The following is an 11433-nucleotide window of genomic DNA, read 5'->3' as shown; positions in this document are numbered from 1 at the left end:
GTTGAAAGGTACGTTAGGAATTTGTTACGGGCGTCTACATGTCTGGACGCGTATAAAAATAGAAAAATCCATTGTGGATCGTGTCGAAAGGCACGCTAGGAATTTGTTAAGGCATCTACATGTCTGAACGCGTATAAAAATAGAAAAATCCATTGTGGATCGTGTCGAAAGGTACGCTAGGAATTTTTCAAGAAGGTACAAGAGTTTTAATAATTCTCCCGTATGGGCGTGGTGTGGATTAAGGTAATGTATTAAAATAGACGGGTATTAAATACATGTTGAGGTTTGGTTCACATCTGATTGGTTGTTTAGTACCTCTCACTGAGCAATTAGCCAGTTCTCAAATTTTTCATTGGTTGTGTATATTGTATAAAGTGTGCGGTAAGTCTCATAGGACATGATTATACTTCTTTTACGCCTTCCTCTAAACATTAGTTATGGATCAACATTCAGTATATGGTACCGTTAAGACCTCCGAATTCCAGAGGAGGGATGGATCGACTGATAGGAGATTGAACTTACAGCTCAATCCGCAACTAAATGTGTCTGCAAGTTTATTTAGAGCGAACGGTGTCATATACATACATCTAACCAGATGTTATTCTGTCCTTTGGCCGACAGATAGAAAACGGCGAACGCAGTCAGATGCTTAAGACTTTATTCAAATCCGTAAGAAACTACAACACAAAAACAAATAACGAAATATAAAACCTGTCTAACTCTACAATATCACATAAATGGTACAAATCAACATAATAACAGTGTAAATTATACACAACCTTAATCATACCTGATAAACCATTGGAATGACATATGGATATTTACGGTAATACTGGAGAGGTAGTTAAAACGAAGTACCGTAGTACTTATATGGACAACAAAGCTGAATACCAGTTATATGATTGAAAAATAAACTTCTTAAACAAAATAGATGACTAGTATTAAAGTTCAGATATTATGCAAAAATGCTAACAATAAACAATAGAATGTACATATGTAGTTACAGAATTATTGACATGTAAAAAACTTACTCGTTGCTAGCTCGGGGAGAACTATCTACCAACCATGGCGTGAGTTTGTGTGTAGGTAGGTTAACGTTACATCTGATATTTTGACACTGTAAACAATGGTAATAAACAATAATAAAACGCCTGCCGAATAACAATTGTTCACGACATTACTACTTCTATATAAACATTTCAAGAATCCATGCATATTTGATTAGCACCATACAGTTTATATATAATCACTATATGCTAATAACAATCTGCTACCAATAGCATTATGTAATGGTATGGAAACATAAGTGTTAAATCTCACAAATTGAGTAAACATAGATCGACTAGATAAGCCAATAAAACAACAAAGAGAAAATGTCATTAATAACAGTACTGACATGTTCATATAACAGCAAATGCATTTATCCCTATCATTTGGCACAGCTATAAACACTGGATTTGCTCGTATAAAAATAGAACAAAGGACTAGATAATAACAATCATCAAAACATACGATAGACTGTATTTAAACTAATATTTCAACATGTTTCTAACCTATATGTCTAATCTAACAATTAATACACATTTTTCAAGACTAATTAACATTGACAACTTACTATTCAAAGGATAGAAGGGCGCTTCATTGTGTGGAATAGATGAACACGTGCTTCTCATAGCATGGTTTGCAAATAGATAACTAAAGAGTTCCCGGCAAGGGCCGTAACTCTGGGGAGATCAATATGTGTGGTCTCAGCACACCAAACTCACCGGTGTTCCGGTACACTCCCCGCCTAATGTCTCTGACATTTCCTATCCTCAACAAAAAACTAAATTATTTACAAACTAACTCGCAATGTCTCTGATGATTGTCTAATCGACAAGAACCACCATGTCGGTTATCGGTCGCGTGTAGGTTGCGTATTTCCCTTCCCGGTAGGTACGTACTTCTGCCTTCCTCACTTTGTCGTCCGACTGACTTTTAATGCTGTTCACTACCACACCCATAGACCACTCATTGCGTGCGAGACATTTGTCCTTCAACAGAACAACATCGCCGTTCTTGATGGATGGGTATTCGCACCTCCACTTACGGCGAGTTTGGAGCGACTGAAGGTAGCTCAGCTGCCAGCGTTTCCAGAAAGTGTCCGACAGTACCTGAACCATTCTCCACTGTTTCTTATGCATGTCCTTCACACTTAAGTCCACACTGATAGAAGGACTGTGCTGCACATTCAACAGCATGGCTGGTGTGAGAACTAAGGGGTCCTCAGGATCACTTGATATTGATGTTAATGGCCTGGAATTCATAATCGCAGAAATTTCAGCCATGAGGGTGACCAACACTTCATGCGTAAGATCCCGGTGTCCTACGTCCAACAACATCGAATTCAAAATATTTCTGGCTATTCCGATCATTCGCTCCCACACACCGCCCATATGGGAGGAATGGGGAGCGTTGAACCTCCAGGTGATATTGGCATCCTTAAGACATGAGTGGATAGTCTTGTCTTCAACGTTGATTATATTCATTCCCAGCTCATCAGCTGCTCCGACAAAATTGGTTCCTCTATCGGACCTAATTTCTTTGACATTTCCCCGAAGTGCAATTAACCGGCGAAGAGCGTTGATGAATGAGGAGCTTGACATGTCCTCGATGACTTCTATATGGACCCCTCGGGTGGTCAGGCAGGTAAACATAATTGCCCACCGTTTCGATTGTGCCATGCCTCCTCTTGTTCTTCTGGAGACCACTGGCCATGGTCCAAAGGTGTCAATACCAACCGATGTGAATGGAGGGCCGGGAGTTAACCGATCGCTTGGCAAGTCGGCCATGATTTGTTGGTTCGTGTTTCCTCGAAGTTTCCTGCACGTGACGCATTGGTGTAATATTCTGGAAACTAATCTTTTAGCCCCAATGATCCAGTATCCGTTCTTTCTGACTGAACCCTCCGTGAAAATCCTTCCTTGGTGTTTGGTCTTTTGATGAAAATGGCGTACAATAAGCGTAGCTATATGGCTTTTACCCGGTAAGATAACTGGGTTAGTTTCACAGTATGGTAAGTATCCCTGATTCAAGCGTCCTCCAACGCGTAATATGCCATTATTGTCAAGGATTGGGTTCAACGAAGAGATTGGTGATGATCGTGATACCGGTTTCCCATTCCTCAAATGATCAATTTCTTCGGGAAATTGATTTTTCTGGCATTGAGCAATCAGGAAGTTTTCCGAATCTTTCCTCAGGTCTTGGGTTTCCAAGATGTGCTTCTCAGACTCTGTCGTCTTGAATTTTCGTATTGCACGCTTTAAGACACATAAAGCATCAAGCAGCCTGGACCAATCAGAAAACCTTTCAGTTCTGTCGTTCATAATAGTATTAACCTCGGTTTTGTGAGATGTTACCCTTATCTCTTTATCCTCTTCTGGATCAACAAGAGGATATTCCTCGTCTACTAACGACGTGTCCACTTTAACATGGTTAGGTCCACAAATCCATTTTTCTTGGACTTCCTTCGCTGTTAGTAAACCTCTTGTTCCAAAATCTGCAGGGTTTTCTTTGGTTGGAACGAAAACCCATTGGCCGCTATCTGACACCTCAAGAATTCTTTGAACTCTGTTCGCGACGTAGTGATGGAACCTCTTCTTCTTATTGTGTATATAGCCTAATACGACTTTGCTATCTGTATGGAAGGTGGCAGACGCTATGCTTATGCTGAGACTTCGTTGCACAGTCTGTGCAAGTTCTGCTCCCATAACCGCAGCGCAAAGTTCGAGCCTAGGGATGGTGTGACCATTAGATGGCGCAACCTTTGCCTTTCCTAGGACGAATCCTGTATGTTGGCTATCTTTCTCAGAATGTATGGTGAGGTAGGCTACTGCACATATCGCTTGTTCAGAAGCGTCGCTAAAAATGTGAAGTTTTGCTGTCTCGATATTCCTCAGGGACATTGGTACAATCATTCGAGGGATAGATAACTCATGAAGTGTTACAAGCGACTCCTCAAATGCCTTCCACCTTTTGACGGCGTCATCGTCGAGTGGATCGTCCCATCCATATCCCTTTGTGATGTCCCTCATCAAAATTTTTCCACGAATCGTAATAGGAGACGCGAAACCCAGTGGATCGAAAATGCTATTCAAAACAGACAGTACTCCACGACGAGTATGCCTGCTGTCTTTTAGTTGGATGTTGAATAGGAAGCTGTCCACATTCAGCTCCCAGAGAAGACCTAGACTCCTGTGAGTAGGGAGGTCATCCTTATCTAGTTGAAGTGTCTTAACTTCTTTGCTCAGATCGTTCGTGGGAAAGGCGCTCATTACAGTGGGGCTGTTTGAGATCAATTTGTGAAGCCTCAGGTTTCCTCCACTGAGAAGAGCTGTCTGAGTTCTTTGGAGAAGACTGATCACCTCTGTTTCCGAGGGTAGGGATATCAATCCATCATCCACGTAGAAGTTGTTGTTCACGAAGTCTTTCACGTCCTTGTCGACATCATCAACTTCCACAGTCCTTTTGAGACCATAGGCGGCAACAGCTGGGGAAGGACTATTACCAAAGACATGAGCCTTCATCCTGTATTCTACCAGCTCTTGATTGGGGTCATTGTCCCTATACCATAGGAAACGTAAGAAGTCTCTATGGTCCACTTCAACATGAAATGAATAGAACATCTGCTCAATGTCCGCTGCTGCAGCAAAGGCGTTCTCTCTGAAGCGAATCAATATCCCCAGCAAGTCATTGGTCAGGTTTGGGCCTGACAGAAGTGTGTCGTTGAGGGATAATCCTTCATATTTGGCCGACGAATCAAATACACCCCTGATCTGATTTGGTTTCTGAGGATTGTATACGCCAAATATAGGTAGGTACCACGCCTCACCCTTGACTGTTGGAGCTAATTCAGCTGCTCCGGATGAAAGTACCTTCTCCATAAAGGTTACAAAATGATCCCGCTTCACCGGATTCTTCTGCAGGCTGTTATGAAGTACCATGGCCCTCTGTAATGCCATCCGTCGGTTGTTTGGCATTTTGGGTCTAGGAACGCGGAATGGTAGAGGCGCTGTCCAGTAGCCTTCCTCATTTCGATGGCATTCCTTATCCATCAGCTCTACAAATTGTCTGTCTTCTATCGACCATCCAACCTCTTCATCTTTCTTTGTTTTCACGAAGAGGTTGTGAGTGTTTATATCTTCTTTAATAGACAGATTCAATTCACACTGTGGAAATATTGAGTGACGGCCATTTACTACGTGAGTCTTCATGTTTCTGACGTCTACATTCTCGAGGTCTGGAGTGTGGATCTTCCCGAGACATACGTCACCAATTATGACCCAACCTAGACCAAGTTTCTGTCCATAAGGCGTGCCAGTGGGTCCAATCCGCTGGTCAATAACATGGTGGATATCTACCACATCCCTGCCAAGTAACATATGAATGCCTATCTCCTTGTCGAGCGGTGGTATGTCGGCAGCAATGTCTCGGAGATGCGGATGCATAGCCGCTGCATCTGACGTCGGTATTTCCTCCCTGTTGCCTGGTATGTCTGGACACTCGATCAAAGGTGGGAGTTCATATGTTCTTTCGCTATCAATCGACTCAACCATAAAGCCTGGTGCTCTGCGTCCTGTGGTTCTCACAGTACCGGCGCATGATGTAAGGGAGTACTGAACAGTTTCAAAGGATTTGTTATTCCTGAAACTGTCTAACAGTGTTGGAGTCGCTAAGGACCTGTTACTCTGATCATCTATGAGGGCATAGACCGTCATTCTTTCGTCAGTGTCCTTTTGGAACACATTTACTTTCACAATCTTCGCACAAGATTTGCTAACAGATGGGCTGCCACAAACCTGCGTACATTTGCTGTTAATGTTTCCTTCCTCCCCGCCGTCCGAGGGTGCGTTACTTTGATCTTCTTTGACTGATTTGTCCGTTCTTTTCGAAGGTTTTTTAATGTGCAAGGCCGTTACGTGTTTAGGACTATTACATTCGTCGCAACGGATGTCCGCCTTACAGTCTCTAATTTGGTGTTGCGTGCTTTTGCAGCACCGAAAACAGAAATGGTTTTCCTTTATGATCTGTCTCCTTTCCTCTATGGGTCTTCTCATGAACTCCTTGCAGACATTCAAGGCATGGGTGTTCGAGTTTGGATGGAGTGGACACTTCTTATCCTCTGTTATGGTATCAGATGGGTCTGCTATAGCAGTTTTGTGCGTAGAAATATGGCGTACGTTTTTTGTTACACGCTCCTCCTTCAAATTTTGGTTCTTACTGCTCGGTGCCTCAAAGATGAAGCTTGGGTCGTTCAACATGACCGCCTGTTCCCTGATGAATTTTACGAAGAATGTAAAGGGAGGAAACACAGCATTATGCTCCAGTTTGTGTTTCATGGCCTTTCCCATCCATTTGTTCTGGAGGTGGTATGGTAACTTGACTACAATCGGATTAATCCCTACAGAACTGTCGTAGGATGCAAGCAGTGATGAGTGCTTGGGTGTTTCTTTGAGGGATTCAACTTCCATGAGTAGATCGAGTAGGTCATATAACTTTTTGTTATCCCTTGTACCGAGTTTCGGGAAATTGTTGATCTTTTTCCTCAATGTTGACTCCACAAGTTCTGGGGCTCCATAGCGCTCATCGAGTCTCTGCCAGATACGAACTAATCCCCGAGTTGGATTGTGGGTATTTGCTGCTCGCAGGTTCAGAGCCTGTCTAGAGGACTCTGGGCCAAGCCATTTTACCAACAGGTCAGTCTCTTCTTGTGGTGTCACTCCAAGATCTTCTGTAATGTTTTTAAAGGTGTCCTTCCATACTGTATAAGTTACAGGATCATCTTGAAATTTGGTAAACCTTGACATTAAAAGATCCTTTTTCACAAGGAACCTCCCAAATTCAATTCCAAGAGATGACTCCGTATGATAGAGGTTAGGTGGTGCTGATTGCCGAGACTGAGCTGATATAGATTGCGTGTCATGTGGCTCCTCACTTGTAAAGTGTGGCTCCTGTCTTGTGTACTGTTGCTCCTTTTCACGTGGTGCATAGGCAGGAGTGTTCGGTGAAAGCTCGGTTGATATGCCAGGTGGAGGCGAGGAAATATATGGTGCCTGTCGCCTGGTATACTGCTCCGTCCGTTCCATCGGGTCGAGCATTAGTTCATCTCCTAAAGAGTTAGGTGGATCAGGACTTTCTTGCCACTCATCTATGATTTCATAATAATCAGCCTCAGCTTTTGCCTCAGCATACTCCTTTTTCTCTTTCAGGAGGCTGAGATCAGCATCTATTTCCTCCTGTTCTCTTGCTGTTTTGGCAATCATAAGTGCTTGTTCTTCTTTCAATATAGCTTGCTTCTTCTTAAGCAACAGCTCCTTCTCTGCAAAGGCAAGGCGTGCCTTTGCTGCGTCTGCTTTAGCCCTAGCCTTGGACGAAGTTGAAGAGTTACTTGATATGGACCTTGCAGGTCTCTGTTCAGTTTCAACTTGTTTTCTGATGTCTTTCTCCTGAAGTTTTATTTTGAGGTCTATCTGATCCAGGACACTATTAACTGCTCTCTCACATCTGGAGTTGTTGTCCATATGTATCGCTAAGAGCTTGGCGCTTTCTTGAGTGCGGGTGGCTCTGAGGTAGGCCTCATATTCCCGTTCTAGTGTCCTATGCTCATCAAAACGCAGAGTTATGGAATGTTCCAGCTGCTTTAGGAAGTTAGCATCTTGTTCTGGTTTTATCGCCTCGTCTAAGTCCTTTGTAACCAAAGCCCAAGTTCCTTGGAGTTTCCCTGAGTATTGAGATACTCTTGCCTGGAAATCTTCCATTGCTTTATAAGATAACTCTCTTACCTCTCTCAACTGTATCCTTGCCATTAGGTTGGGGAAGCCCTCTAGCCTCGATTTCTTACTATTCTGTCCTTTGGCCGACAGATAGAAAACGGCGAACGCAGTCAGATGCTTAAGACTTTATTCAAATCCGTAAGAAACTACAACACAAAAACAAATAACGAAATATAAAACCTGTCTAACTCTACAATATCATAAATGGTACAAATCAACATAATAACAGTGTAAATTATACACAACCTTAATCATACCTGATAAACCATTGGAATGACATATGGATATTTACGGTAATACTGGAGAGGTAGTTAAAACGAAGTACCGTAGTACTTATATGGACAACAAAGCTGAATACCAGTTATATGATTGAAAAATAAACTTCTTAAACAAAATAGATGACTAGTATTAAAGTTCAGATATTATGCAAAAATGCTAACAATAAACAATAGAATGTACATATGTAGTTACAGAATTATTGACATGTAAAAAACTTACTCGTTGCTAGCTCGGGGAGAACTATCTACCAACCATGGCGTGAGTTTGTGTGTAGGTAGGTTAACGTTACATCTGATATTTTGACACTGTAAACAATGGTAATAAACAATAATAAAACGCCTGCCGAATAACAATTGTTCACGACATTACTACTTCTATATAAACATTTCAAGAATCCATGCATATTTGATTAGCACCATACAGTTTATATATAATCACTATATGCTAATAACAATCTGCTACCAATAGCATTATGTAATGGTATGGAAACATAAGTGTTAAATCTCACAAATTGAGTAAACATAGATCGACTAGATAAGCCAATAAAACAACAAAGAGAAAATGTCATTAATAACAGTACTGACATGTTCATATAACAGCAAATGCATTTATCCCTATCATTTGGCACAGCTATAAACACTGGATTTGCTCGTATAAAAATAGAACAAAGGACTAGATAATAACAATCATCAAAACATACGATAGACTGTATTTAAACTAATATTTCAACATGTTTCTAACCTATATGTCTAATCTAACAATTAATACACATTTTTCAAGACTAATTAACATTGACAACTTACTATTCAAAGGATAGAAGGGCGCTTCATTGTGTGGAATAGATGAACACGTGCTTCTCATAGCATGGTTTGCAAATAGATAACTAAAGAGTTCCCGGCAAGGGCCGTAACTCTGGGGAGATCAATATGTGTGGTCTCAGCACACCAAACTCACCGGTGTTCCGGTACAAAGATATAGGACAAAATTTGAAGCCGAACAAACATGGCGCGAATTACTGATAGGATCGTGTGTGCCATCCTCACTTCTACATTTATTTTCGGATGATATCAATTTTAGAGACGAATCCTACATCAAAAATGTGATGCAAGAAAAGATAAGGAAGTATACACACAAACTCGCTAACACTAATTTACTTTAATGTGCTAATGTTATAGATGAAGCTGTAGGAATTTTATCTTATGATAGAGTATTTATTTTCCATCCATTTTCGGCATGTATTTACATTTTTGGCGAGGGTTACCTCGCCATTGTGATCGTGGTTGCAAAAATTCTCTCACAGTCAATTTCCTCAATATGATTGGCTAAGAACTTGCTCGCAGATACTAGCGCTCCTAGCGGCAGTGTATTCAACAACTTTGATTTTACCGGGAATTTTAAATAGCAAATTTTGAGTATGAAAGTTACTGAAATAAGCGTATCTGTAATGTTGAAATAGGAATAGTAGATAATTGCTTTCATATCCTTACCATATACATCGTCCAAATGATCTTAGATTGGAAAATTTTCACTTGAATTGTGTACAATGTATCTAGACTTTTCGTCCTGAAAATGTTGTTTTCAATACATGAAGACGTTTCGTCCCGAAAATGCTTCGCTTCGCCCCACGCGTTTAGTCCCACTAGTGACAATTATCCCGCAACGGAAAAAATGAAATCTATATTTCACCTCAAACATTAAAATTGTTACAATAATGATTTTTGCACTTTGAATCACATTAGTTCGGGAGCAAATATATTTCAGGACGATATGGAGATTTGTTTATCACGGCTGCGTTATGCCACATGTACGTGTAAATCCACAATGGAAGAAAGACAACTCTAACAAAATTTTGGACAAACTTGGACTACCGATAAAATAGCACGTGACAGACGATGAACATTTTGTAAATGTCCAAGGTGGCGTAATCTTAAAACTAACGGCAGTTAATAAGGTATGAATATTTACCACATCCATTATTATCGATAATTTTATAAGCACATGTATAAATATCAGATTATATCTATATACTAAAGCACGTTCAGAGATTACCACTAAACCATACTTTTAAAACACTTTAGTTATTTTCACCACAGGAGCTTGACGTTCTGATCATATACATACAGCATATTCATTAAACTAGGTAATACGAAGTATAAATTTTTGGCCGAATGACATAAATCATATGTGGAATGTTCATATAACTCGAAGTGATATTTTTTGGACTACTAGATCGACGAAAATGCCGATTTCTTCTTCATAATTCTTCCGTAAAACGGCACTTAAAAAGCTGTTTCAATCTGTAACAAATGTAGAGAAAACTGTTAATTGTTTAGCAATTATCCTGAGTTACATTTTACCCACAAGCATCAGAGATTAGCAATTAAAACTTACATAAACATATTCCCGACTCTCACTTGCATTGTGTGATCACTCGAGCGGAACTAATCTCTACCACCCGGCACAGTCTTACAAATGCCCACATGATCACTGTTTTTTTTAGTGCGATTACATCTTAGGGTGTGAACAATGTTAGTTTTTTAACTTTTTACTCAACAAAATAGACTTTACGCACCATCATTTTCTGTATAACTTATTAATTTACCACTGTACCCATGCATACGTGTGTATTTATACTTCTTTGTGCACATTATATAACAACGGCTATAGACTGTATATTACAATCAATTTATGAAGGACAAAACTCTTACATGTAAGAACAGGAGGACTGAAGAACAGCGGGAATTAAACTTCAATAATATTTCCTCTATGCTGGTATTGCTATTTATGATTAAAATGTTTAATTATATGATATTAGCCTTTTCAGTAATTACTCTGTTAATACATTTATTGTTTCCTTATGTTTTACAGAATGTCAGCATGCATGTATCATTTCAACTGGAAACAGCCTAGGAGAAGAATTGTGTGAACAAAAAGAAGTAATTTTCAACTGTGGAAGCTTAATATTGTAATGATTTTCAATCCGAAAATAATTACTATCATCATCTTCAAATTCCTTATTCTGAATTTAACTGTAATATGATTTAAGCATATACCTGATATTTGTTAATATTCTATGACATGTACATGCTTGAAATGAAATGAATAAATAAAAGATTATTTAAATTTAAAACACAATATGACATTAGCTGTTAATACTTTTTGTCAAAAACATATTAAGCTTATCGTTCATAACACACTAATCATCACCTTCGAGACAATTTAATGAAAATCAATTAAACATTATTTGTATAACACAGGTCGTCTTATGTTTTCCCCGCCTTGACTATCAATGTTCCCTGATCACTCTGAAAGTATTGATTTTACCTTTTTTTTGGTCACCACA

The 11433-nt window shown here is 39.8% G+C and overlaps 1 protein-coding gene and 1 long non-coding RNA gene across 6 annotated transcripts; one reads left to right on the top strand and one right to left on the bottom strand.

Annotated features, from left to right (window-relative positions):
- Nucleotides 1-595: 595 nt before the first annotated feature.
- Nucleotides 596-9053, bottom strand: LOC138312593 (uncharacterized). Of its 5 annotated transcripts, XR_011206990.1 has the most exons (5): nucleotides 8894-9053; nucleotides 8310-8395; nucleotides 1616-7957; nucleotides 1032-1117; nucleotides 596-677 (listed from the first exon to the last, which is right to left on the bottom strand). XR_011206990.1 is itself a non-coding variant. In XM_069253400.1 (3 exons), exon 3 carries the CDS (start codon nucleotides 7842-7844, stop codon nucleotides 1869-1871), a length of 5976 nt encoding a protein of 1991 aa, XP_069109501.1. In that variant the 5' UTR covers nucleotides 7845-7957; nucleotides 8310-8395; nucleotides 8894-9053; the 3' UTR covers nucleotides 742-1868. The 5 variants fall into 5 exon arrangements, 2 of the variants coding, with proteins under 2 accessions (XP_069109501.1, XP_069109502.1); XR_011206989.1 differs by having other exon boundaries at nucleotides 1032-7957; XR_011206988.1 differs by lacking the exon at nucleotides 596-677 and having other exon boundaries at nucleotides 742-1117.
- Nucleotides 9054-9339: 286 nt separating this feature from the next.
- LOC138312594 (uncharacterized) lies at nucleotides 9340-11225 on the top strand. The gene is made up of 2 exons (XR_011206991.1): nucleotides 9340-10041; nucleotides 10959-11225. It is a non-coding gene; the product is annotated as an uncharacterized lncRNA (long non-coding RNA).
- Nucleotides 11226-11433: the final 208 nt, after the last annotated feature.

The sequence above is a fragment of the Argopecten irradians genome, unplaced genomic scaffold (genome assembly GCF_041381155.1).
Source record: "Argopecten irradians isolate NY unplaced genomic scaffold, Ai_NY scaffold_0382, whole genome shotgun sequence".
NCBI classification, from domain to species: Eukaryota; Metazoa; Mollusca; class Bivalvia; order Pectinida; family Pectinidae; genus Argopecten; species Argopecten irradians.
This window is presented reverse-complemented; position numbering and strand designations above follow the sequence as displayed.

Bases quoted from the DNA above. Each gene is read 5' to 3' on its own strand.
- LOC138312593 (XM_069253400.1), bottom strand. From the start codon at position 7,844: ATGGCAAGGATACAGTTGAGAGAGGTAAGAGAGTTATCTTATAAAGCA.